Source organism: Cataglyphis hispanica, chromosome 14, assembly GCF_021464435.1.
Source record: "Cataglyphis hispanica isolate Lineage 1 chromosome 14, ULB_Chis1_1.0, whole genome shotgun sequence".
Taxonomy (NCBI): domain Eukaryota; kingdom Metazoa; phylum Arthropoda; class Insecta; order Hymenoptera; family Formicidae; genus Cataglyphis; species Cataglyphis hispanica.
In genome coordinates, this window is record NC_065967.1 from 714312 (window position 1) to 741438 (window position 27127).

Consider the following 27127-nt stretch of genomic DNA (forward strand, 5'->3'; position numbering starts at 1 on the left):
TTCTGAACCCAAATATCTTTCTAGAGATTTATCCCTACATCGCGTTCCAAATCAGAGAGCGCGAAGAGTTCTCTCTTTCGAACGTACCCAAATTTATTTTTAATGCAAAAAAGAAAAGAAAATCTCTTTCGATGTAGTCGCGCGCGATTCCTGATTCAATAGACACACAATCAAAAACGTAGTGCAGTCGTGTTTGACGCATTGTAATCGAATTTGTGGATATACGCTCATGACCAACTATATACATAATTAACTTTATACATCTGATATCAATTAATGTTATTTCACGCGAAAAATCATGGCGACACTATCAACATCGAGGGATTCTTCTACGATCATTCAATCCCCGCCGAGTCGAGTCCCTTTTTGAAATGATCACGAGAGATTTTCGAATGTATGCTCGACTATATCCAATTTCTCGAAATGAGCTGCAAGTTGATTGCCGATCCGGCAAAGATCCTCTCGCTAATCGAGGAACTGTGCGATCTACCATATACGGAGGTGCAACAACGGTTGAACAAATACGTATGTACTTATAATCGCATCGTATATATGTATAATATATATAATTGCGATCCTCGCGTTGGAGCATCTTTGAATGATCGGTACGATACGAGTTTTCGCGCTGATTGACCAATAGTAACGCATCGTGAATGATCATAGTCGTCTGCTAGATCGCAGATACGACAAAAAAAGCAATCAATTTTTTTTTATATGTGCAATTAAATTTACGATTGTATATAATTTTTATAATTATTTGTATTTATTCCTTATTAATTTATTTTTTTTCTTTTAGGTGCAGAATGCAACAAATGCAAAACTGGTCTTTCTCATATCAATATTGGTAGAGTCTGAGGAAATGATTATTCATGTGATTGGCGAAGAAATCCTGGACAGAGAATTGAGATTTCTTGTAAGTTTCTTCTGCAAAAGTTTTTATAAAAATAAATTATATTAAGAGAGTATATTCAAACAATTTCAATCAAGTAATCATAGAAATATCCTCTAATATAAGGAACAAAATATTTTCTTCTATTAATAATTATGTTCAGCATTTAGAATTAATTTTAATAACAAGATGTTTTGTTTATAAGATAAATATTGTTTTAAATTATTTTATATTTGATACCTCTAATACTAAAACATTTTGTATGCTAACATTTGTAAAAATCATATTTTTAATGATATATATTTTTTAACTCGATATATATTTTTTGTTGAATATGGAAAAGAAAAATTTGTTTTGCAGATAACAAACAATGTTTTATACGAGGCTGTGATTAATAAAACATCATTAGTTTTGAGTGTTGCAAACCTTGATGAAGAGTTATTGACATATATTAATAGAATAACAGATGCAACACCACAGTCCCTCTTAATAATCCCGATACAACATCCTTTTAAACATTATACAGTTTTGCTTGTATGCCTGGTAGGTTATATGGATGGAGATGAAGCTAGGCATGCTTGTACAGAAATAGTTCAAGAATGTTTTAGGTATTGTAGAAGGAATTTATACCTCATCATAATTGTTATTGGAAACATCTAATGTATTCGAAATAAAATCCTACAGATTTACTCTTGGACATTTGCTTAGTTCATTACACTGTTATGAAGAGACTCGTATAAAACAACAATGTCAAAACTTATTAGATGTTTCTAGGAAGCTCTTCACACATTTAGGTATGATAATTAATTTCCTAAATATACAAATTAAATTCTTATTTATCTTTATTTCAAATTTATAGGAGATTTCTCTGATCTCTTGCGTGAGATTATGGCAGAAGTCAGAAAATTAACAAATGCAGAAAGATGTTCCTTATTTCTTTTGGACCCTGATCAACAGGATTTAGTTGCAAAAGTATTTGATGGCATTTCTACCAACGAAGTAAGCATAGTTTTCATACACTATGATTGAGAAAACATCAATATTTTATATAAATAATTTGTTTTCCAGACTGTAAATGAAATGAGAATCCCTATTGGACAAGGTATAGCTGGTCATGTTGCAACTACTGGTAAATTACTTAATATCCGAGACGCGTATAATCATCCTCTCTTTTATCGTGGTATTGACGAAGCAACAGGATTTAAGACTAGAAATATCTTGTGCTTTCCAATACGGGATGAGAAAGGCATTGTTGGTAAATTAGACGTATATTAAATTTGTTGCACAAAAGTATTGCAAATTAAAATAAATTGTAATAAATATATGAAAATTATAAGTATATTATATAAGATTCTCATATTTTAGGAGTGGCTCAACTATGCAATAAAATAAACGGTTTATATTTTGATGCTTTTGACGAACAAATTGCGACAGCATTTAGTATTTATTGTGGTATATCAATAATGCATAGTATTGTTTATAAAAAGATGCAGGATGCTCAAGCTCGAAATAAGCTTAGCAATGAGATAATGATGTATCACATGAAGGTGTATATTTATTATAATACATTTTAGAATTGAATATAGAATAATTATTACATGTACACTCATAATAGAAAATTGATTTCTAGGTGGAAGAATCTGCTGTGGAAGCATTGTTAAATTGCAGGGATGATCACAATATTAAAGATTTTAATAAATTCCACTTTATTCCGAGGAGTGTACCTTACAAACATATGCCTTGTTATACCATTAAAATGTTTACAGATTTATGTTTCCTTAAGTATTGGAGAATTAAAATACCGACACTTGCAAGGTATTAATATGAAATATTATGTATATATATATATATATATATATATATATATATATATATATATTATTATACAAAAAATATAAATGTATAATCTATATTTATTTAAAAAAATATACAATAATTTAGTAACATTTTTCTTAGATTCATCTTGTATGTTAAGAAAGGATACAGAGATGCACCTTATCATAATTGGACACATGCATTTTCTGTGGCACATTTTGCATATTTGCTGATAAAAAATATGCGACTTATTGAGGAACATTATATGACACCTCTACAGGCTTTGGTGTTTTTTGTATCATGCTTGTGTCATGACATAGATCATAGAGGAACTAATAATTCATTTCAAACTCTATGTGGTACTGTATTAGCGAGTCTTTATAGCTCAGAGGGTTCTGTTATGGAGGTAAAACAAGATATGTATATGTGCATATATAAAATTGAGTTAAATTTAGTTTAAACTAAAAATAGATTTATTTTTCCTTCTTTTTAATAGAGACATCATCTTGCGCAAACAATGTGTATTTTAAATACTGAAGGCTGCAATATATTTGAAAGTTTGGATAGTGACGACTACAGTGAAGCTTTGGATTTGTTGAGGAACAATATACTTGCAACTGATTTAGCTTCTCATTTTCGTAGCATATATAAGCAAGAAGTGATATGTGATAAATATAACAAAGATGATCCAAAACAACAAAAGTTGTTATTTGAAATGCTTATGACTTGTTGTGATCTTAGCGATCAAACCAAAGATTGGAAAGTTTCAAAGAAATCAGCAGTAAATATTGTTTGTTCATTAATGTTTGAATTCTTTATAGACTCGTAACTCACAAATAAATTATAATTTTCTACATCAGGAACAGATATTTGATGAATTCTTTTCACAAGGAGATTTAGAAAAGAGCATGGGCAACGCACCTGTGGAAATGATGGACAGAGAACGTGCGTCCATTCCCGATCTCCAAATACAATTTATTACTAATCTAGTCATTCCTCTCTTTACGTAAGTGTATTCAATAATATTTTTTTCAATATTATATATTTTATTTTCATTATATTATTTCATTTTCTAGTAATCTGTCATTATTATTTCCATCGGCACAGCCTCTGGTTCATGCATTAGAACACAATCTTTCCTTATGGAAAGTGGCTAAGATTGTTTTTCAAAAATATTCCATGTGTGGAACAAAAGGAATAGATATTTTGCTTGATCCCAATTTTGAAGACGAAGTACTTAAAACGTTTGCTCAAGGAAGTCAATGTTTCATGGAAAATTCTGATGAATGCAGAGGAAGCACAGAATGATGCATAAAATAACATCTGAGAGAAAAAAATCAAGATTTAATGACATTTAACTTGAAGTTTTACATATAAAAATCTTGGTACAGAATGATAATAAAAAATTATTTTTCATAATATTATGCAATAGATGTGACAGATTCTTTGCATTTTATACTACATAAAAATCAATTTTACAGATTGATATAGTTTTTCTCTTTTTAAGGATATATATCTAAATTTAAGCAATTAAAAATCAAAATGTGATTTTAAAAGCAATGAGCTAAAGTTAGATAATTCTATTTAAATAATTCAAATATTTGAATAAATAAAGGAAAAAATAAAATCATTAAGTGTATATTATGCACTGCCAATTTTAACAATTTGTATTTGCACACATATATTATTGATATAATTATTGTTGAAATAATACCATAAATTTAAAGTGTTCTGATATAATTTATTATTTATTAATATATACAGATATTTATCAGTGCATATATAAGTCGTGTTATTAGTATGAATAAATTATGTATGAATAATTACAATTTATTCAATATGTGCTTTATTTATATATATATGTTTATTTCTATAAATATATATCATTGATAATGGTAATTTAAATGTGATATAAATTAAATCAAAAGTGGTGCTGTGTTTATATATTAAAAATGTACATAGGAATAATTAATACTTATATGGATATAAATATAAATAAATTAAAATAAAAAAATTTATCAAATAATAAATATAATATTGAAAATTGTTTTCTAATTTTTACTTTTGTAATATTTGTAATACACCGACCAGATATTTTAGTTACGCACGAGATCATAATTAATTTATAGTTTCGATGCATTTTTCGTTTGACAATAATCAATCATCTTGTTATCGCATTGTCACTCATGAAAACTATCCGTTAGGTAAAAAAGGCGGTTCGGTAAATTCCGACGATCCCACTCTCTCGCTGTGTTATGTGTGTATGTGTGTGTGCATGGTGTGTATATGATATGTACGTGTGTGTGTGGTGTGTGTGTGTCTATATATATATTTCCGCGTTTCCCGTATAACGTTATATATATGTATATAAGTACGTCGAAAATCGCCGAGTTCGATGTGTATATACGTGTGCGTGTGTGTGTGTTGCATTTATTACCGCCGGTAGTTAGTCGCGCTTTATTGCGATTAAATATCAACTTTCTAACATAAAACGGAAACCAACGCCGATTATGGCGCAAGTACGCTACACCCGTAATTTATTCCTGCGTGGAATCTGCATTATATACCTGTTCGCATTCCTCAGCTTTTACATACAAATTCCGGGTAGGTATTTATATACTTTAAGATATCCTTCAATATCTTGAGTTTGTGTTATGTGTTTATTTTCTCTCATGTTTTCTTGATCGCATGGGAATTTTTTCTTTTTTCTTATTATTCGCGAAATATGTTAATTCAAGGAATGTATATTTGCCACGTAAAAAAAAAAAAAACAAGGATATAATGCTTATAAATACTGATTTCAATTATGCTTCTGTGTGATGCTTCGGAATATTGTAAATATAGAAGTTTTTGCTTATTATCTAATAGTTACTAATCACAGTTTTTTTTTACTGGATAATGTATTTTATATCTAGATTTTATATCTAGATTATGAATCAAACTATAATTCTAGATTATGTTTAAATTCCATTGCGGAGTGTATATGTAAATTTTTAATAATATGAAATAGGTTTGTATGGCGATAATGGAATCTTACCAGCCAGAACACAAGTGGATCTGAAAACACGCGCAACGCTATTTAATAAGCTGAAGCAGAAACCGACATTCTTATGGTTTGCACCGTATCTAGGTTTAAACGTAGAGTACATGTTGGATGTATTATCTCTTCTTGGAATTATTCTCTCCTTTGCAGGGTATGTTATTACATTAAAAAACTACAAGATTAACACTAAAAAAAATATTTTTACTGTAAGAAAATGTAATATAATTTACAAATTTAATTATATTAAAGTTATATAGTCGTCTTGTTAATGCTTAAATCATATTATATTGCAGATTTGTCTCGCAAAAATTTTGCATTGCACCAATATTTGCAGGACTATGGAGTTTATATTATTCTTTGTATCAGATTGGTCAAACATTTATGTGGTTCCAATGGTGAGTTTTATAATATTTTAACTATATAATGTAGTTTCCACTATTGCAAGTTTTAATATTTTTTCTAAAATGTATTCTATTGCATTATTCTGTTAGTTCACCAACAACACACTAGTGTACTTACATGTACACTGTTATATAAGTTTAGGTTTAACTTATATTATATGAAATAATATATGTGACTAACATTTTAATGACAAGGATTACATTACTATTAACTCAATGAATACTATTAACTGTCATAATTTTCCAGATATTGAAATTAAACTTTATAAACTTTATTTATTATACATTCGAAATCTATATGTAAAATATTAAAAAATATATATAAGCGAAATATGTATAATGCAAAATATATATTAATATATTTTATAACATTTACATATGGTTTGTTCATTTAACTGCTAATGATTCGATTGTTTAATAATTTAATGAAATATATGTTTTTTTTTATTTATGCAGGGATATTTTATTATTGGAGGTCGGATTTCTATGTATACTTGTAGCACCATTTTGGTACTCTCATCGTGGAAAACCAAGCACTCCGAGCGATGCTGTGACATTCTGGACTGTGCGCTGGTTACTTTTCCGTTTGATGTTTGCTAGTGGAGTAGTAAAACTTACCTCAGAATGTCCATTATGGTGGAAATTAGATGGTAAGATAATTTTCATAAAATTCAATATATAAACATATTATACATTTTTTATTTATGAAATATTTATCTGTGTTTTGTAGCTCTAAATGTTCACTTTGAATCTCAATGTATACCTACTCCTCTGGCATGGTATGCACATCATTTGCCAACATGGTTTCTTCGATTAAGCACGGTTGCTGCAAATGTTATTGAACTTGTCATACCGTTCTTATTTTTCTTCCTGAACAGAAAAGTGAGAATAATAGCATTTTACTTACAGGTATGTTAGCTGTGTGATACATCTATAATAAGCTAGAATGTCTACACTTATAAATCGATTATTATTATCATTATATTTCTTTAATATTTTAGGTATTTTTGCAAGTCTGTATAATTGCCACTGGAAATTACAATTTCTTCAACTTCCTAACGATTTGTTTATGCATATCCTTACTGGATGATCAATTTTTCTATAAACGAAAATCTAAGAATGATAAGTCTCGTATTATAAATTATCTCTCGACATTAATAAGTGTATTGGTTTATGGAGGTGTTATATACGGAACGTATATTTATTATAATCTTAGGATAACAGACAATTGGACCATTCAATCTGATATTGGTATTTTATTTTATTGATAACAATCAATAGCAATTTAATTTAATGTATATTTACATTGATAATAATTGTTCTTTTTTTTGTAGCATTTACAAAAGAACAATTTGATTATGTTCTTCCTCGCGTAGTATCATTTTCTATATGCATCGGTATAGCATCTCTCGGATTAACGGCAGTGGACTCGATATCTAATTCTGCTATGACTATAAAAGGGACGCGTAATAAAATTACAACAACGATAGTTACAATTTTCTACACTATAGCAGTATGTTTGATTTTTGCTCTAAGCCTTGTAAGTACAACAGACAGTTCTAATTTATTTCTAATTACTAAGCCTTTAACAAACATATAATATGTCATGCATATATATAAAATGTAAGGCATAAAATGTTTACAGGTACCATATTCCACTTTGCATACTTCTACGATTTTATCGAAAAATTCGACGATATCAGTCCAATTGAAACAGATGCATGCAAAGGTGGATCATCTTCATTTAGTAAACAGCTATGGATTATTTCGTCGTATGACAGGAGTCGAAGGTAGACCAGAAGTTATAATAGAAGGGAGTGACAGTATTGATGGACCTTGGAAGGAATACGAATTTTTATATAAGCCAGGAAACGTTAACAATTCGTTGCCATTTGTTGGTAAGATGTATATGCATATACATTTATACATATTTCTATTCAACATGTTTATTTATTCAATTTTGATATAAAATACGTTATTTTGGAGTTATCAATAAGCTAACTTTTTTCGTGTAGCACCTCATCAACCTCGTCTCGATTGGCAAATGTGGTTTGCTGCATTAGGTACATATAAACAGAATCCATGGTTAATGTCACTAACTTATCGTTTATTGACTGGACAGCCTGAGGTACTGGCTCTAATAAATACCGTCGAAAGTCCATTCCGAGATAGACCGCCGAAATATATCAGAGCTAGTCTCTATTATTATCATTATACACCATGGAGCCAAACGTAAGTACATATTATATTTTGCATAATAAATATATATATATATATATATATATATATATATATATAGAATTTAACTTACACGAACCAGAGTAACATATATTTTATCGGTAATGTTCCCGCATATAGAACAAATACTAATGCTTGGTGGACCAGAGAGAAAGAGGGTGAATATTTTCCGATATTTAGCCGAGATCATCCACCATTTATCGATTATGTGAAAAAAATGAAGGTTATTCAAGACAAGCCTGATTTTAAAATCGCAAACGAACCACTTAAATTTATTCTGGACAACTTGAGATCTTTAGTCAGTAAGATAGAAGCGAGTTTATTTTTGTGGAGTGTCTTTACAGGTGGATGTACAGTTATTGTAACAAGTTACAGGAGTTCGGTGTCAAAAAAGAAATAATTATTGAAAGATAATCTTATAAAACTTACAGAGACATTACAAAAATTAAGAGATACCGATATTAAAACAGAGCATGCAAATTGTAAAATATATATATATATATGTACTAACTAAATGAGGATTATGTACTTGCATATAGCATAGTTTACACACACAGGTACTTTTTGCATGTAAAATATACATTTATATTTCTTCTTTTCGTATGCTAGATCTTTGTCAGACAATATTAACCATTATCGTGTATAATAATGTATCATGTATGATGACGCGTACAATGCGCGTATTCAATAAATCTTCGCCCGCTCTAAAATATCTTAATATATAAATATCTTAGAAGAGGAAAAAAAACGCATATTATTTCATATAAGTTAACATTTTTGACATTTAATGGACGATATATTCAAAGTGTATTTTATTGTACCTCTTGTTTATACTTGTCTAAAATAATCTATTTTATTATTTCGTGTGCTTAAGTTGATTATAAACAATATGTAATACTCGACTCTAAACTGTATAAGTGTTATTATATATAGCATCGCATATTATTATTAATTTTGCTAATTTTAAAAACGATAGAATAGCATTTATAATAAAATAAAGAAGGAATTGTTTATTATCATAAAAATAAAAAAAAACATACTATATGTAAATACAATATATTTTTTTACCTAGATTATTGCTAATGCATTTTTCTAATATTGTTTTACAAAGAAAAAAGTTGTATCTTTTCCTTCATATTAATTACACTGGTTGTAAATAAATTACATAAAACTAAATTTAACTAGTTGCCACTCTCTTATAGCCATTAAAATTTATATTTGTTATTTTCTTAAATTTTATAGTTTTAATTTTATATTCTATAGTCGTAGTAAAAGTGCATATATATATATATATATATATATATATATATATATATATATATATAAATGTAAACTTCCATTATCTCTAATCATCACAGTTATGTAATATAGTAAATAATTTTCGGAAGATTATTATATATATATATTGTAATAAATAAGTTTACCTTACATCAGTTTAATACAAAAACAATAAAGGAGAATGTAACATATTTGTGAGAAAATGTACTTTCTTTAACTTAGTTTACTTGCTTCTTTTTTCTTTAATTGATTTAATGATATCAAGAATCAAATATTATTTTGCGATAATTTTATAAATTTTATAAATTTTTTACAAATTACAAATTGCAATCACGTACTATGGAAAGATCTGTAGTTCCAACATTGGAGTCAAATTTAGAATTGCTATTGGCAAAAATATTAAAGTGGTCTGTTTCTTTGCTCAATTCTACAGAGATATCTTCAAATTTTCTCTTTTTCGAAACGGTTTTTTGATTCATTTCCTTTTTTGTCAAAAATATAGGTGCTGGTCCAGATAGTTCCAATATGGAGTTTGATAAACCTATGGGAAGTTTAAATAATTGCAGCAGGCGAATTTGCAGCAATTTATATTCGGTGCTTTCTGTTTGTATAGGACAATTTGTTGTTTGTTTGGTTTCTTGTTGCTCACTTTTGAACACTAATGCGCAATGTTCAGATTTATTTTGACATTCATACAATAACTTCCAAAGAAGCAAATTCTTGAGACCTAATAAAGTTGCTCGATTCGGTGTAATTATTTTCGGCGTAATGAATAGCTTTTCTTCATCTTCATCATTCATATATTCCATATTAATAAGTGTTTGCAATTTATTCGAGCATTTTCTTTGCTTGTAGTTTGTCAACTTCGAATCCACATCTGTACTATTATGGTATTCTGGTAAAATGCTCGTTTTATCAAAAGAGAGATTACATTCTAATAATTTGTATAAATTTATATGTCGTTCAGCACATTTATAACAATCGTTTAATAACAATTGACTAAATTTGTAAAATTGAATTTCTTCCTCATGATTAATAAAATCTATATAGAAAGTTATAGAGAATTCTGTAGGCACATCGATAAGAAATTTTTCATTGATATCTAGCTCACAATCTATAGACTGATCTTTTCTTTTTACCTTCTTTGTTCTTATGTATCCATCAAACGGTAGTGGTGGTATAAAAGAATTTTCGCTAACTTTTTCGACAGGACCAAACATTTGCATTCTGAACTTTTCTATTCGCTCATGATTTTGTATTCCATTATTTCTTATATTTACATATTCTTTTAGAGAAGCCAAAAGTTGTTTCTCCCTTTTATTTAGATGCATAAAATTTATAAAATTACTTGACAAATCAAGATTGACGTTCAATAGGTTCAATGTATCATACAATCTTCTAGTATCATACACGAGCTGTTCTGAATCGTAAGCTTGTTGAGAATTGATAGTTTCTAAAGGAGGTAAACTAAGAATTTCATACAATCTTAGCTGAATATCATCAATGTTTACAATATGTTTTTCAATCGATGCGATTTTATTACATTGTTCTAATATATGATTAGATAATTCTTTATATGTTGAAATCTGTTTATCGTTTTTAGGTCTAGGTATATCTTGAAGAGAAATATCTTTCTTTATGTATTTTTGTAGCGCGTTGAATCGTTGTCTCACTTGTGTTCTTGATTTGTTGGAAAAAAACATGGCTATCTTGGACCAATCATTATTATAATTTTTGTGTAATTGAAGCAATCTTTCGTCATCATCGATTGTCCATATTTTATCGTTGTTTACGTTTTCCATTATTGTACGATAGCGTTCGTTGAGTTGTATAGAAGTTCGATATGGCATCACGACGTTTGAGATCTTACAAAAGTCCATGCCATATTTTTCTACTGCTTCCATGAGAGTTTTTGTTTCCGCATAAGTAAACCTGCCTTTCTTTAAGTGCGGCGCTTTCCTATACATCCACCGTGTGTAAATCTGCTGTTTGGTTCTATGCCGCATATGATTAGCAACTTCAGACCAAGGAATATAATCTCCAATTTTGAGTTCGCTTATGATATTCTCAAGACATTTATCTTCCTCCTTAGTCCAAGCATGTCCCAAGGATGGCATCTTCTTAATAGTATTATATCTAATGAAACATTGATAAGCACTACGACTTGTTCCTAATAACTGTGTAATTGTGTCCCAATCCTGATATTTACATTCTTTGGCATACTGCAACAGTTTCTTATCCTCTGCATTTGTCCACTCGCTCTTGTTGAAGTCGGGATGCAAATAGACATTCCACATGGCTTGACATTCACTCGGTGAATGCTTATCTTCGAAATCTGTTCTAGAAATTTTGTGCCAATCAAACCCTCTCTCGTCAATCGCCCCTACCATTTCCTTAAAATTTCTAGGCAGTGGTAATGCAATCTTTTTAGTTTGATTGTTCAATGTCTCCTCATCAGATTGTTTATCATCAATTTCATCAGTAAATCCTTTAGACAGTATCGATTCAATAGCCTCGTTTTCTATGGCCTTTAAAAGTATTTCTCGGTCCCTTCCGGTCCAACGACTCGGCTTTTTAAGAGAGGGCAGAAATAACTCACCACGTTGTTCTTTTAATATCATGTCGCTGTTCTTAGGTGCTCTAAAATGATTTTTATCCTTAAAATATGGCATGCCAGCGTTGGTAACTGCAATTCTATTAGGAGTACGTAAACTTGTCTTTTCACTGGAACTCATTTTTTCTTCCACTTCCTTTATCTTCCCTTCACACTCTTGTAGCAAAACGATCAATTTTTTCTTAGCCATCATCAGGCCTGTGATCAATTTTTCATTCATCTCGTAAGCGTTCAGAGACTCATTGTCCTGATTTGCATAGATATAGTTAAAACATTCATCGTCGCTGCCATCAAAATTTATCGAAAGAGTGCTACTAGGTCGAGAATTACTAGAAACAAACTGTTGTTGTGAATCGCTGTTTGTAGGCAAGGCCAAAGCTTCAGTCAGAGCTTGAATATCAGCTTCAATGTCAGAATCGTCGCTCATAATGAACAGAGATTTCTTCGCACGTTCTTTTCAATATGTTTGGTATCTCTGCATCTGACAAAATAGAACAAAATACAATAAAGCGTTTAATCCATAGACACACACACATATATATATATATATATATATATATATATATATATATATAGTATATTATATAATCTATAGTTTAATTGCATTCAATAAACAAAAGGTAAACTTATGTACCGATATCAATTGGATGTACGTACGAATCGAACGTACGCGCGATTTATTGAGTCAAGACAACATTGGAATCCAAAGAAAGTTCTCTCGTACAAATACTCGTATACAATGTCACTTAATTAAAATCACGCAATATCGGACAATGTATCGTTGTCAAATTGCACGATCTATTTGTTCATTTCATTCACGCGTTTAACGTATATACAATCAAAAATAGCGTGAAATCAGGAGTCATACATATCTTCTTCTTCTTCTGATTATTTAAATCGTTATCCATCCTTTTGTGTAACATTCATCTGTTTTGCCTTTTTTCAAGTTTTGACATGTAAAGAATAAAAACACGTGTCGTTGGAACTGTCGGAACGGACGGAAAAACAAATCGAAAACATAGATCAAAAGATATATCCCGCGCATATGCAGTAGTTTTGTTATATAGCAGACGCCGTTATTTCTCAGTGGCGTACATATTTTATCGCAATGATGGGTATCTTTAAACGAGAAAGGAACAGATAATATTAATACATATGATATATAGTTATTATTAATTTCTGTAGTGTCTCTACAGCTAAATCATTATAGCAATACCAATAATACTTGTCATAAATTTATTTGTTCCAGTCTTTTCATAAAGTTAAATTTGTTTCCTATATGTTTAATATTAGTTATAACTATATATGTATGATTCTCTTAATATACAGTGTTTAATATATTATATATTATTAGCGCAAGTTTTATAATAAAAAAAAAAATAGAAAATTTATATGAGAGCTTTCAGAAATACCTTGCAACTGTCAAAAACAATCACATGTCATAGAAATTGACTATCGAATAAAAAATGTCTGAAATTCCGAAAATTTTCCTCTATCCTACAGGACGTGAATAAGATAATAAAAAAATATTATCTTTATATTTTTCAATTAATTATTACACACGATACATGAGTATTTAGAATGATATCGCAAATCCTAAAGATGGATTGACTCGTTCGTAATTCCAAACACATGGACTGCAGTAGATACCGACCATACCGACATCGATGCGATAGTTGCAAACACGAATCAACTGGGATGCGTTCAAAAATTCTGTTCGTGACATCAAGCAGTATCAAATTGACCAATGGGAACAAAAAATTCTTTGTTCCTTTTGTCCTGATTGGTGAATTCGATACTACTTCAGCCCACACGTAAGATTTCTTAACGCACCTCTACGTCGTCTAGACTATAGTAATCAAGTAGCACGGAGAGGTTGGGTTCTCCCAGTCTGCGATCGTGTGCGGTGTTTGTATAATAGGTTACGCTGCGCGAGATGACGTTTGTCGCTTGTAAATATCGCTCATGCCGGAATGTACAGTGAACGGTTGAGCCGCCCGCTGTCGTAGCCGTCTCCCATCGCGTCGAGACCAGGAGACGAGCGAACTCTACGACGTCTCCGTCGAGGCTAGTCGACGCGCCGACCGCCAACCCCGTGAGCGAGTGCGACGGTGAGGTTATGACGTGCGAATTGAGCTGAGGTCGATCGTGCGTGTTGTGCCCGTACGTGCGCATCCGATGTTTATTGTCGCACCCTCTCCTCCTCGGCACAGCAAAGGTAAAGCGCGCGGGGCCCGCGGCTCCGGTCGCGGTGACGGCGCCGCGTGCGTTCTCGACGCACCGCATCGCGCCGCGATGCCGTCGCCGCCACCGCCACCACCACCGCACGCTCCCGCGAACTGACAAGACCCTAACCTCCTTTAACCCCGTTCGATCTCGCGCTCGATTGCGCTCTCGCAGTTTGTTTTCGTCTGTCACGGCACGCTACCGGGAAATTCCACCTTTCCCCCGTTAGTTTCCTCTCCGTCGTCTTCCCTTATCCTCCGCGATAGAGAGTTCTCCGATCGGTCTTGTCTGTTTATCACTTCTCTTCCAATGTTATGCATATCCCCCCCTCCCCCCGCGTCAGTCGTGGAGATGACATAGGGTATCATTAGTCTCATCGAACGCGGCGGGATTTCTCGAGTTTTGCGAAAAATCGCATGAAAATGGATTCTATGACTGTCACAATGGCATTTTAAATGTGTGTTGATGGTAGAATTGTGTGAGTTGCCTATCGGTAGTTGTTATTAATTGCCTTGTCTCTTGGAGATGTAATAAATCAGTTTCAAATTTTTCTCTCTCCTATAGTTTCTTGATGTTTTTATGATGTTTGTAGAAAAATTTGTTGATGAAACATCCAGCATGTGTATGTTGTTTAAGAGCCATTACGTAGAATGCACTGTGATGGTAAGTTGATTTAACTTGTAAAAACATGTGGACTTCTTTTGTGATTCTCTGATGGTAGAGAGATCTACATTCAGTTTTTTTTGCTTTTTTTTCAGTTTTTGCCATCAGTTTTTATTATTTATTATTTTTATTATTTTTTATTTTTATTTTATTATTTTTTATTATTTTTGCCATCAGTTTTTTATTATTTATATTTTAAGCTGCAATATATGAAGAGTTTGTTAATTTAATTTGGTTTAGTAATATTGCAAGAAAAATGTTCATTATATGGCATGCTATGTTGTGCACATATCAAAAATTTGAAATACATACATGTGCAAATAGTCTAATATATATTTTATAAATTTGTAGTAGCTCCAAAATGTTATTTATAAATGAAAGATATTAAATAGATAATTATTATTAGATGGATAAATATATCCAAGATATATTTAAAAATACAAAACAGATTTGCAAATTGCAATTTAAAAAATTTGTTTAACATAAGTGATTAAGAAGAAACATGCAAATTTTATATATTTAAAGCTATACATCTATTATATAATTTTATATGCTAGATTTTATTTTTTTCTTTTCTTTCTTCAAAAATCTATATTGTTTATTTTTAATATAAAAAAGTAGAAAAAGAAAAAGAGAGAAAAAGGAGATATACATACACAACAGAACTGATTTTATGTTACTTGAAACATTTATGTATCAAAGTTATATAAATACCCTTTTAATTTGTATTACTTAATAATATAATTATATTTACAGGTTATATCTGATATAATAAATTTCAGTTAAAATACAATTGTACAATTTTATTTTTTTCTAAAGATTAACATTAGACTAATCAAGTAGTTAATAGTTTATTATTTGAAAATTAGAAATTAGAAATTTTTGAAGAAAAATTTGTCTTTGTTACTAAGTAATATTATTTGTAATCAATTTTTAGTCTCAAAACTGATTATTGACAAATTAAAAAAAGTTTCCTTTATTATTAATATATTTAATATATATAAGTGTGTTTATATGTATATGTATATGTAAGCTATTGGTCAAATAGCAATTGTTTTTCCCATATCTTTAGGATACAAATAATTTAATGCTATCCATAGTTTATCTTCAACACTAATTACAGTTTATGTAAGCAAATAGTGCATCTAGTAATACATTTAGTGGGATATATTTCAGAATATGAACGATTATTACCGCCTCAGATATGACATTAAGTGGCACCAGTAATCAAAAATTACAATGATTGGTGCAGCCTGTAGTTTGGAAGATGCGTGTCAGCAGGCTCAGGTGTGTGAGAAAGTTTTTGAATTTCAATCCATTAATATATAACAATGAAATTATTATTCTATATTGTTTAAATTTACTAAATGATTATTCATCACATCATTTATGCAGGATATGATTAATCAAGTATCCAGATGTTGGAAGAATGCACTAGGTCCGGATTCTTTGGCCTTAATATCGAATAAATCGTTGCCCTCTCAAAAAAAAGAACAGAGTCACTCCAGGCATAGTATCCAATCCAAACTCACCAGACTCTATTTTGAAGAACTCTCCAAAGTTCCTCATGCAACCCCAGATTCAGTTTTGGTATGTCCACTTTTTACATATACATCTTTTTTATTAAATTTTCAATTTTTATAAAAAACTAAACGCAATATTATGCTTATATTTTTGTACACAAATACAATAAAATACATAAAATGCGTTGTATTTTAAATGTTATATAGAACAATCTAGAGAATGAGTGTGATCTTTTGGGACGGTTAGTGCAACGAGAAGGTTTACATACATTAATTGTTAATCTCTATGCTGGTAATAAAGGATACTCATTAGCTGTAAGAAATAGGTGAGCATACATTCTCTAATGTTAATTATCTTTCTAAAACATCTAAAATGTCGAATAATTATGATATAGTTCGACGTTTTTTTCTTAGTGGTGATAATGTTACTACAATTTGTAAATTATGAAAAGAAGCTTTACAATTTTTTTTATGATCAACTACATTATAAACTATAAATATATTAAGTTTTTTGCTTTCTGACTGCTTTTTTTAATGTTGCTGTATGATTGCTATTTCTGTGCCATAAAATTATTTTAATGTATTGTTAGTGCCAATCCTAATATGTTAAGAATTTTAATTTGATCAAGTTTAAGACATTTAATATTTATATCAGAGAAATACATTTAACATATAACTACTTTATTAAAATATAAATTAATTCCTTAGACTTTTAGAATTGATGACCATTAATGTAGAGGTTTTTTTTTCAATACAGTGATAAGGGGAATCAGTATGATAAAAATTCATTATTAGCTGAGACTCAACTGATGGGTTACGAACAGGGTGAACTACTTTCGTGCATAGATAATGGCCAACTACCGGCTATGTTAGCCGAACAATTAGAATCCAATTATTCACATTTATTTTACGATGGCTGCATAATTGCTGAAGTTCGAGATTATCGAAAGTCATATTCTCACAACAGAGCCGAAGTTCATCATGTACTTCTTAAACCTACGACACAGGTAAAATTTGGTCATTGAATGTATGATTTAAATTAAATTTCGATAATTCCTATTTATATATATTCAGAGTGTACTTTCGGATGTGTCGACGCTTACAAATGACGGAGATTGGAGCCATGAGGAACGATTAATGTTGGAATCACATCTAGTGGCAGCTACTCAAGGACCTTTATGCTTAGATCCAAATCCTATTCCCACTTTAGCTAGTACAAGAATTAAACAGTCTAAATCATTGCTTACCGATCATCAACTTATGCGACAAGCCAAAAAGTTTTCTCAGGTAATAATTTAGAGTTTGAAACTTGTAGTTTAATATAAATTAATATTTTTAAGAAATTTATTAGTAATTAATTTATTAGTAATTAAAAAATCTAGAAATATGTTAAAAAAAAAATTATTGGATATTAAATAATATGGAATAATATTTAAATAATGAGCAAACAATATGAAGAAATTGTTGTATATTTTTGCTATGCGCTACATCTAATTTGCATGAAGCAGCAGTAAACATTATATTGCTTGATATTAGGTCACAGTTAATCGAAAAAGAAAATTGGAACAGTTGGCCCAGCCAGAAGGACAAACAATACAGGACTTAATGCAAAAATTCCGTGCAAAAAGAAGAGGATTAGCGACAAACACTGCCTGCCCACCGCCTTTTCTCACAAGCCCCCCTCTGCTTCCACCATCTTCAGCAATTGAAGTTTTAAGGTTCTTATGATAAATCATGTTTTTTCTTTTTGTATTATTTATTGTAGCTTATACTTTTTCTGTCTTTATATTTTTACTGTAAAATATCTGCAAAATTAATTAGTAATAAAATTTGATTAGATATGCAAAAGCATATGAACGGCCACAAGAAACGATAGACTGTACGCCACAAGTTATAGAAGAGTATATATTAGAGCCTGCCGAAAGTAAAGATTATATAAAGCTCTCGATCCTTCAAAGACCCGCTACTTCCGAGTACCTTGGAGAACTTTATATGGATAAAAATCATTGTGATGGAAAGAAGAATGGTTCTTCTTGCCGGTATGTGCATTTTATATTAATGTGTATAAATTTTTATTTATAAGTACTTTTTAAATACAAGTATTTGTATAAATATTGCGACACTGAATTTATTTTCTAGGTTTACATTAGGTACCAGAGCCGTGGCTAATCATTATTATCAGCAGTTTAAAGAAATATTTACGGAAGAGGGTAGGAAGAATGTGAGAATAAAACATATTATATCAGGACAGACTCGTATTGCATGTACACCTGGCATGCAGCGAGCACATCAACAGGTATATGTCATATTCTTTTCCATGTAATATTTTCTAATTAATTATCTTATTTTAAATATTCCTTTTTTTAAATTTTTTTTTCAGGCACAACAAGCGAAATTAACGGCTCGACAATTGCAACAAATTCAATCACAACAGATAGCACAGCAGGTTTGTAATTATAAGTTTAAAAGATGAAAATAAAATTTACTTAAATATTTCTATTGATGATATAAAATAAGAAAAATATATAAACATATATAAAAATCTCTTGTCAATAATCGAGTACTGCCTTGTCTCACAATTGTGTAAAAATTTCCAGCAAATACGCATGCCATTTCAGATTCTGTCACGGGCTCAAGGGCAATTAAATACTTTGACTGGTCAAGTAGCCTCGATGAAGGCTATGACGGAAGCCACTACCTCCGTACAAAATAGTCTATCATGCGTGGACTCGGCGAATATGCCACAAGTTATTCCACAGAACGATGCTACTATATTGAGCTCAGGACAGTCTTTGGCTAATGGTGGTCCCAATGCGTCGACTTCCATACAAGTTGATAATCCCGCGATGGCAGTAGCAGACAATACTTGTAATGGGTCTGGTATTCTGGTCTTTCAACAAAAGTCGAATAGTACTATTAATAACGCGACGTCCACTAATGTTCCAGTCTTGGTAAGTTTATTCGCTTTTCTATATTTTATGACACAGACTTATACATTGAATTTGAATCCATGTAATAATAGAAAAATGCAAATACGCGATATTGCACAATGTTACATAAAATTAAAATTAATGAGAATTTTTTAATTTACGTTTGTAAAAATTTTTTATCTTTTTAAACTTTTTATTTAAAATTTACAGCAAGCGCAATTACAAGCAGGAACGCAGAACTGTATAGGTGAAACTGCCAATCAGAATCAAAATGAGCCGCCGTTCAAGAAGCATTCGACAAATCCGGCAATAAGTGCTCTTGTCACTTCCCTCATGAATTCCGCACATCAGTTCCAGCAACAAGCCGCAGGTTTGCTATTGCATTACAATCAGAAATTACTTTCACGTTTTTTCTTCATATAATTTATCCACAATGCTTGTGCTTTTCATAATTTGACATTGCATTTTATGTATCTTGCAGCCAATGCTGCAGCCGCAGCTATGAACAACAATGCGCAAGCTTCAAGCAAGTCGAGCAACGCCGCGATTCTTAGTTTATTAAATAGCACTCCTGCGAATTTGACTCAACAGAAAGTTCAACCCCGAAAGATTTCTCTCAATGCTTCCATCCCATCTAGAGTTTTTAGTCATGGCAACGTGATCAATGTACCTAGCACTACGGGTCAAGTATGTTTAGTAATTTATTAATAACTTATCATTTTGTTATATATGTTTTATTTATGTTTTGTATCCACACACACACACACCCACACACATGCACACACACACACAGAATTCAAATGGATGTTTATATTGTAATATTAATCAAGCATATATAATTAATAATTATTTTATATATTTAATTCTTTTTTTATATTGATTGATGTATGCGCGTGTGTATGTATGTGTGGGATTAATTATTTATTAGTTTGATATAAAATATCTACTTAAATGTCGCTAATATTTCCGACCAAAATTTCAGGTACGCGTGAGTTTGAATTCTGCTTTGACTGGACAGCTAGGATGCAAACAACAACCACTGAAAACGACCACTGTGAGACTCGCGCGAGTACAGGATCCCACGTCTACCCTTGGCTTGTCAATGCCGGGACTTTCGGCTATGCTTGCTGGTACAGTACAATATTTACAGATTTTTAACAATTCTATAACAATAAGTACAATATAAGAAACTTGTATGCATTAATCATATTGATTATATACAATGCTAAAAATTGAATTGACAATATTTCGAATATTTATTAAAAATGTAAATTTTGAGTATTAAATATAAATTAGATAGTACTTTATTATAAATCAATATTTTTTTAGTCTCGTTAATAATGTAATATACGCGATTCAAATAGGCACGCCGTCGGCGGACAATCCTATACCCGGGATGAATTCGGCTTCGTCACTACTCGAACGGCTCACTGCTTCTTCCAGTCAGAGCAGTCAACCAGCGAGTCCAATGACCAGTCCGTCACCGACTAATGTGAATCTACAAGGCGTGAACCTCACTAGTCTGCCAAATCCTATCAACGGCCTGCAAAACGTACAGGTTGTTTGGGACGATTGTTCAATTATTTTATACAAGCTGATGTATAGTGGAAATATACTACGTGTACTATCGGTTTTTCGATAGGTATCGTTTTCGGGTTTGCCGCAACCCATCACGATGTCATTTACGATGTCTCCAAGCTCTGCAGGCACTGTCACACCAGTCATCGTCTCCCTGCCTATATCGTCCGCCACAAATACCTGCACGACGGTCTCGAGCGTTAGTATCGACTTACTTATACAGATAATTGCAAAACAGTTTTGCGGACTAATGATAATGAGCGGAATATTTTTTTTATACATATACATGTAAGTTCTCATCCTACATAAAATATTTTAGCATATGCTAATTAGCTATCTATTGGGTGCATGTGTATTGTACCAAAAGGATTATTATTACGATGTACAAAATATAGATGAAAGATATATAATAATATATAATCTGTAAATATTATTGGAACGTTATATGCTATTTTAGATGGTGGCTGCTACTGTCGTTACGACAGCTATCGCTGGGAGTACGCCAACAGTAGTGATCGCCAATCCTGCCAATCCTGCTCATTTGTCTTTACCAATTGGTAATATATATTTTATACATATCGTTGTTTAAACTTGTTCCATATTAGTATTTTTTTTTTTATACATTTTTGTTCTAAATATCTATATTTTAGAAAAATATAAATTGTTTTACAAAACTTTTTATAATTTTATAGTTACAGAAAATTTTTTATAAAAACAATTTCCTTATTTTTTAATACAATATAGAAAAATTTTATGTTTATAAGAAAACTTAACCTGTCTTAACAATTTAAGATAACTTTATGTTTCTATATAAAATACATATATCCTGAAGATATAGATGTTTTCAAGATTTATATATTTATCTTTTTTTATATGCAATATCATTTGATATCTAATATTTCATTGGCCATATGCATTTCAGCCCAAATAATACCATCTGTAAAAGGATTATCACAACAAAATATAAGGAGTAATAATGCAGTAACTCTCGCACAGGTATTAATCTAACAGTTAAAACTGCAGATTTTTTACACAGAGTGTATCCACTATTGTAGGCTAATAAAATATAAAATTATAATTATAAAAAATAAAAAATCTCTACATATATTACATTTTGTAAATATATATCTAGTCTATTATATTGTACACAATTTTGCACAAATATATTCCGAAGATTTTATAATTAATATTATATATCATTAGGGAGGACAAGCAATCCAGCTCATTGGATCTCAAAGGCCGCGGTTTAATCATATGACTCGTCAAGTACAATCAAATCAAGTTAAATCGGCTGTTCTATCGAATCAGCTAGTGACAGTTGCCAAAACAGCGAATCAGTTGATATTGTCTGGTAACAAACAAGTATTAACTCCTATAATGAGTAAGTGTACAATCTCGAATTTTATGAAAACAGATAATGATCAATATTTTTTCATATAGCATTTTGCGCGTTTATTGATTATAATGATATTTATATATAAATTTTGTACATATACAGCCGCGACGAAACCTGTGCTTATGGCGTCACAGACCACGCCTTCTACCCAAGTAGTACCTGTTAATAAACAAACTCTATTGACAAAATCCTTGCACGCCAGGACTTCTACTGGTCAGTGCAGCCAACAAACGCAAAGTCTCGGGGTGACTACTCTATCACAACAACAAGTACGTACAAATTATATATTAAAAGATTTGTTCTGAATAGATCTTTTGAAGTGAAATAATAATTTTATTATTAAATTAGAGAAAAGAGGAAAAGAGAGACGAAAAATATTATTTATATTAATTTATAAAAATGTATAAATTATACAAATAGTCCATAAAAATTTATATAGAACAATATTTATAATTAATTTAAAAAACCCCCTCTAAGCACATTTATATTTATTTAAAGGATTCAGTTATATCATTACATGAAAGATAAGGAACATTTATTCTGATTTTATAGTTCCAACAATTACAACAATGTCTAGCTGCGCAGCATAAAGTTGCCGTCGCGGCGGGAAGTTCTCAAAGTAGAACCCAAATTGAAGCTCAGAGAAATTCCACGTCTGCCCCCGGGGAAGATCCCGCCTGAACATGTTCAAATAAATGATAATGTTATGATCATGTTACGTCGAAATAATTGGAGCCCGCCTAGAAGAAATGTAATTAGGCATTTATATATTACATTAAGATCGAATTTGAGATTATAAATATTCTCATGTGGAAATGTATGATGAATTGTGTCTCTCTTGAATTATGTCCACTTTTATTAGAAAGAGATTTTACTTGCGAACGATTTACGTTTGCCAACAGAGAGAATATATAAAATAATATTTTACCAGATCAATATCGTAATGCTATTACGCCAATGTGCAATAAAATTATTTCTGTCAATCCCGCCTTAAACGTTGCTTTAGGAAGGTTTCAATTATTGTACATATGACTTATACATACGATACGATTCGTTTTATATTAAAAATGTAATAAATATCCAAGTTTTTTATTGATCTTTATCCCTTTTCATACCACTTATTAAAATCTTTAAATTGATCATATCCTCAATTTATCTCACGAAAAAAGAAAGCGAATGATATCGTTTGATAAAAGTGACTTTGATATATCAACATTTTATTTGATTTAATAATATGCAACAAATTTCATTTAATGTATTAAAATTTATCTTATTTAAAAATTTTTTTCAAAACAAATATCAAAAATATTATTTTACGAATCTTACCTGGTTATATATTTCAAGTATTGTATCTTATAATTACTATTTTATGTCATAAATTTTACTATTGATCACAACGTGCTCGGATACTTTTTTTATCTAACAATAAGTTACATACGAGTGTATTCTGAGTTATTTTAATAAATTTCTATCATGCAAAAACTGTAGTGCATCGTCGCATCCTTGCCTACATATATTCGAGAGAATCTGCAATTCAAAAAGAAAAAAAATATATATAATATTATATTTGTTGCATATTTTACACATTTTTACATCGTATCAGTAGAGGATATAACTAAGATTTTTTATTTTACCTCTGTTTTAGGCGGAAAGAATACCTGTATGAACCTATATATATTTTGCTTAGAAAGTTCTATGCTCACATTAGAGACATTGAGCTGCAAAATAGAGACACATTAATAATATAGACGTGCGATAATTAAAATCATCGAGCTAATTATTAATAGACGCATGCTCGTTAATTTAATTGCATCTTTAAGATTATTATTTTTAATTGTATCTTTATTATTTTTTTTAACTTCTTTAGCAAAGAAGTACGCGCGAAAGACGAGCACGTACGTGAAAAAGCTGATGCGAGATATCTCTAGGGCAAATATCGCTCTTTCCGCAAAATGGACATACAGTAATAGTATCTTCATCGAACGTAGGAAGATTGTCGCTAAAACCACCGTCCATGTACCTGATGCCGTGAAATCTTGGTGGCAGCAAACCAGAATACAATGGCACAAACGAAGTGGCTAGTAGAGCCTGCATATAAAAAAGAAATACTAGTATATAAAACGTAAAATTTTTTTATATAAACAGCCTCCTTGGGAGGAAAGATTTTTACATTTTATATAAAAAAATCGATTTGCAACCTTAGTAAAATTTCTCCCAAATAATAAGAATTACTTTTTACTCAACTTGCTATTATAATAATATTTTGTTTTAATTTTAATATGATAAATTTATTACATCAATCTATATCAATTTTTATTTTTGATTACAGAGAGCAATGCAAATTATAATCTAAGTGATATAAAGCTACATATTTTTTTACTTGTAGTAAGTCTTCTTTTGAATTGAATTGTGAGACTATCACGTTCTTCCTATCATATACTCTAGTCAAAGAGATATGCAGTTTGCCATTTACACGGATGTGAGCATCGTCCGGTAGAATCTAGAATGACAACGAGAATCACATTCGTTTTGCATTATGGTAATAGAAGCTTTTAATCTGATTTAAATAGTATATATTATCGATATATAATACTCTGAGAATGACCTGAAAGTGTATACTATATATTCAGAGTTTCCCGATTTTAATTTTTATCTCTTATTCTGTTGGAAAATTTTCGCTTTTCTTTTTTGAATATTATTTTTTTTTTAATAACAAATAGTAAAATTATTAAAGTGCATGTATACTAATAATAGCTGATAAACAATTTATTTTAAATTTCAAAGCTCTAGCTGATTTGAAAATTTTGCTTCGTATAGTTATTGAACATAAAAATATGTTATTCAGGTTGAAATAAAAAAGCGGCATATATACCTATAGAGAAACAGTCGTGTTTGAAATTCAATTTTCAATATAATAATATTATTGTCATTTTTTTATTATACTAACCCTCTGTAGGTTCTCAAATAATATGTGTTGCATATTGAAATATGGACTGAATGGTCCAAGTGCGTGTTGTCGCGCTGTATGTGCCATGTATAAAATACCGTTTACAGTTTCTTCTAAAATGAAAAAGAAGAATGTGAAACAATCATATATATGTGTTTATTTAAAGTGAAATTAATTAATTGAGGTTGTTAGGATATTCATGTATTTATATGTTTAGTTATTAAAAAAATATGATGAATTCAAAAATTTAAATAATTTATTTTATATAGACGAAAATCTTGCATACTGATATTTTTATATATTTTTATACAATCACAATTTCTTTTTAAGATAGACATTTTCTATTAAAATAAAAGTAAAAGCGTGAATTAAAATGTAAATTCTTGCACAGTGTATCTAAAAAACTAACTATAAAATTAGTTTTCTTTTTTCTAAAGATAATAGTAAATAAAAATGATCATGTACTATATGTATGATGTTGTGACATATGAATGATATTATCGGTATGAGCAAAGTGTATCAATGGCTTAAAATTTTTTAAAACGATAATTTTACGATTGAAGATAAACTTCGATCAAAGACTTAATGTGAAAACTTCACTTGTGCCGTTAAAAATATGATATATAATAAAAAAAGAAGAGATATGATATCAAAGTAAAAATAATAATAGACATACATTCGATTTAATTAATTTTATCTCGGCAAATTGTCGCGCGACTCTTCAAAAATTGTCAAAATCAGGCACTCACCAAGAGATATATCACAAAGTAAGCAACACGCGGCCATAGCACCTGCGGACGCGCCGCTTAATTTATTCAGCGGTAAATGAGACGCGTACTTTTTCCAACCGATAGCAACGCCGATGTGATAGATGCCGAGGAAACCGCAACCAGCGAACGACAGATTCATGTCGTCCTTTGTCGTTTTGTCTTAATAATATAATAACGCGTGGCGATGCTATCCTTCGCGTCGTCTGTTCTTCCTTTCCTCTCGTATCTTTGCAACAAAACGCGGGAAAAATCACCGAGATCTGTCACTCCCGCGTGTCTGATTTTTAAATCGCGTACGAGAAGAGCGCGTTTTCGAAGAGTGCTCTTGATTTCTTCTTCGCCTTACCCGCCCGCTCAAAGTAATGCAAAATGCGAAGAAATACATGTGCTATGACGACTGATCATGTGCTGTCAACGTGCGAGAGCAACAGTCATTCGCAATAAAGGTCCGAGTGCTCTTTAAAGAACGGAGAGGGAACAGTATTGCGAAATGATTGAAAAAAAAAATATAAACGAATCTTCACACATCGATATCATAATATTACTTTCTCCTCACATATAGTGAGATTGTTTCTATAAATTAAATTTTCGCTTTAATATTATTTTTCAAAGAAAGATTTTTTTTAATATTCTGCATATAACATATACATATATATACGCAAACCAATTTGTTTTATGTAATGCATTTCATAATTGATCAATCCACTCTTAATTCACTTCATAAATAATGAAATGATTGACATCGATTTCTTATTTTGTTTAATTATATACAGCGTAAATACATACGCACGTTTCGTTCAATAAATTAAAATTTAT

General features: G+C 30.6%; 5 protein-coding genes across 14 annotated transcripts; 3 read left to right on the forward strand and 2 right to left on the reverse strand.

Moving 5' to 3' along the window:
• Window positions 1-62: 62 nt before the first annotated feature.
• Window positions 63-4123, forward strand: LOC126854452 (cGMP-dependent 3',5'-cyclic phosphodiesterase-like). 3 transcript variants are annotated; one of them, XM_050601219.1, is made up of 12 exons: window positions 63-525; window positions 797-913; window positions 1250-1497; window positions 1574-1683; window positions 1749-1888; window positions 1958-2144; window positions 2255-2436; window positions 2520-2704; window positions 2846-3110; window positions 3201-3485; window positions 3565-3710; window positions 3812-3967. In XM_050601219.1, the coding sequence occupies exons 1-12, from the start codon at window positions 397-399 to the stop codon at window positions 3828-3830; spliced, it is 2013 nt and encodes a 670-aa protein (XP_050457176.1). In that variant the 5' UTR covers window positions 63-396; the 3' UTR covers window positions 3831-3967. The 3 variants fall into 3 exon arrangements, with proteins under 3 accessions (XP_050457176.1, XP_050457175.1, XP_050457178.1); XM_050601218.1 differs by having other exon boundaries at window positions 65-525; window positions 3781-4123; XM_050601221.1 differs by having other exon boundaries at window positions 67-525; window positions 1437-1497; window positions 3781-4123.
• An 873-nt stretch (window positions 4124-4996) lies between these two features.
• LOC126854453 (lipase maturation factor 2-like) lies at window positions 4997-9441 on the forward strand. Its single transcript, XM_050601222.1, has 10 exons — window positions 4997-5308; window positions 5715-5898; window positions 6041-6142; window positions 6605-6798; window positions 6879-7057; window positions 7150-7399; window positions 7483-7688; window positions 7794-8046; window positions 8164-8380; window positions 8507-9441. Exons 1-10 carry the CDS (start codon window positions 5215-5217, stop codon window positions 8784-8786), a joined length of 1959 nt encoding a protein of 652 aa, XP_050457179.1. The 5' UTR covers window positions 4997-5214; the 3' UTR covers window positions 8787-9441.
• Window positions 9442-9816: 375 nt separating this feature from the next.
• LOC126854447 (uncharacterized) lies at window positions 9817-14141 on the reverse strand. Of its 3 annotated transcripts, none has more exons than XM_050601210.1 (3): window positions 14112-14141; window positions 13147-13397; window positions 9817-12759 (listed from the first exon to the last, which is right to left on the reverse strand). In XM_050601210.1, exon 3 carries the CDS (start codon window positions 12703-12705, stop codon window positions 9982-9984), a length of 2724 nt encoding a protein of 907 aa, XP_050457167.1. In that variant the 5' UTR covers window positions 12706-12759; window positions 13147-13397; window positions 14112-14141; the 3' UTR covers window positions 9817-9981. The 3 variants fall into 3 exon arrangements, with proteins under 3 accessions (XP_050457167.1, XP_050457165.1, XP_050457166.1); XM_050601208.1 differs by having other exon boundaries at window positions 12913-13397; XM_050601209.1 differs by lacking the exon at window positions 14112-14141 and adding an exon at window positions 13691-13751 and having other exon boundaries at window positions 12913-13397.
• A 53-nt stretch (window positions 14142-14194) lies between these two features.
• LOC126854444 (transcription factor SPT20 homolog) lies at window positions 14195-23673 on the forward strand. 5 transcript variants are annotated; one of them, XM_050601199.1, is made up of 22 exons: window positions 14519-14982; window positions 15097-15167; window positions 16344-16454; window positions 16563-16757; window positions 16898-17016; window positions 17448-17697; window positions 17765-17977; window positions 18227-18408; window positions 18529-18729; window positions 18830-18986; window positions 19071-19136; window positions 19288-19641; window positions 19831-19990; window positions 20102-20307; window positions 20603-20750; window positions 20985-21178; window positions 21263-21397; window positions 21656-21755; window positions 22121-22194; window positions 22402-22579; window positions 22697-22863; window positions 23147-23673. In XM_050601199.1, the coding sequence occupies exons 3-22, from the start codon at window positions 16407-16409 to the stop codon at window positions 23273-23275; spliced, it is 3276 nt and encodes a 1091-aa protein (XP_050457156.1). In that variant the 5' UTR covers window positions 14519-14982; window positions 15097-15167; window positions 16344-16406; the 3' UTR covers window positions 23276-23673. The 5 variants fall into 5 exon arrangements, with proteins under 5 accessions (XP_050457154.1, XP_050457158.1, XP_050457155.1 ...); XM_050601197.1 differs by lacking the exons at window positions 14519-14982; window positions 15097-15167 and adding an exon at window positions 14195-14496; XM_050601201.1 differs by lacking the exons at window positions 14519-14982; window positions 15097-15167 and adding an exon at window positions 14195-14496 and having other exon boundaries at window positions 19309-19641.
• Window positions 23674-23802: 129 nt separating this feature from the next.
• Window positions 23803-26712, reverse strand: LOC126854462 (patatin-like phospholipase domain-containing protein 2). Of its 2 annotated transcripts, none has more exons than XM_050601235.1 (6): window positions 26291-26712; window positions 25542-25654; window positions 24975-25094; window positions 24557-24682; window positions 24229-24312; window positions 23803-24121 (listed from the first exon to the last, which is right to left on the reverse strand). In XM_050601235.1, the coding sequence occupies exons 1-6, from the start codon at window positions 26448-26450 to the stop codon at window positions 24047-24049; spliced, it is 678 nt and encodes a 225-aa protein (XP_050457192.1). In that variant the 5' UTR covers window positions 26451-26712; the 3' UTR covers window positions 23803-24046. The 2 variants fall into 2 exon arrangements, with proteins under 2 accessions (XP_050457192.1, XP_050457191.1); XM_050601234.1 differs by having other exon boundaries at window positions 24494-24682.
• Between the last annotated feature and the right edge of the window lie 415 nt (window positions 26713-27127).

Excerpts from the sequence above, each read along its gene's own strand:
- LOC126854444 (XM_050601197.1), top strand. The coding sequence starts at position 16,407 with ATGATTGGTGCAGCCTGTAGTTTGGAAGATGCGTGTCAGCAGGCTCAG. Across the intron at positions 17,698-17,764 it reads TTCTTAAACCTACGACACAG|AGTGTACTTTCGGATGTGTC; the intron begins GTAAAATTTGGT and ends ATATATATTCAG. Across the intron at positions 22,195-22,401 it reads ATGCAGTAACTCTCGCACAG|GGAGGACAAGCAATCCAGCT; the intron begins GTATTAATCTAA and ends ATATATCATTAG.
- LOC126854462 (XM_050601234.1), bottom strand. The coding sequence starts at position 26,450 with ATGAATCTGTCGTTCGCTGGTTGCGGTTTCCTCGGCATCTATCACATC. Across the intron at positions 25,655-26,290 it reads ACTTTGTGATATATCTCTTG|AAGAAACTGTAAACGGTATT; the intron begins GTGAGTGCCTGA and ends TTTTCATTTTAG. Across the intron at positions 24,313-24,493 it reads TCTCGCATCAGCTTTTTCAC|CTCAATGTCTCTAATGTGAG; the intron begins GTACGTGCTCGT and ends TCTATTTTGCAG.
- LOC126854447 (XM_050601210.1), bottom strand. The coding sequence starts at position 12,705 with ATGAGCGACGATTCTGACATTGAAGCTGATATTCAAGCTCTGACTGAA.
- LOC126854453 (XM_050601222.1), top strand. The coding sequence starts at position 5,215 with ATGGCGCAAGTACGCTACACCCGTAATTTATTCCTGCGTGGAATCTGC. Across the intron at positions 6,799-6,878 it reads ATTATGGTGGAAATTAGATG|CTCTAAATGTTCACTTTGAA; the intron begins GTAAGATAATTT and ends TGTGTTTTGTAG. Across the intron at positions 7,689-7,793 it reads TGATTTTTGCTCTAAGCCTT|GTACCATATTCCACTTTGCA; the intron begins GTAAGTACAACA and ends AAATGTTTACAG.
- LOC126854452 (XM_050601218.1), top strand. The coding sequence starts at position 397 with ATGCTCGACTATATCCAATTTCTCGAAATGAGCTGCAAGTTGATTGCC. Across the intron at positions 1,889-1,957 it reads ATGGCATTTCTACCAACGAA|ACTGTAAATGAAATGAGAAT; the intron begins GTAAGCATAGTT and ends TTTGTTTTCCAG. Across the intron at positions 2,145-2,254 it reads GGATGAGAAAGGCATTGTTG|GAGTGGCTCAACTATGCAAT; the intron begins GTAAATTAGACG and ends CTCATATTTTAG.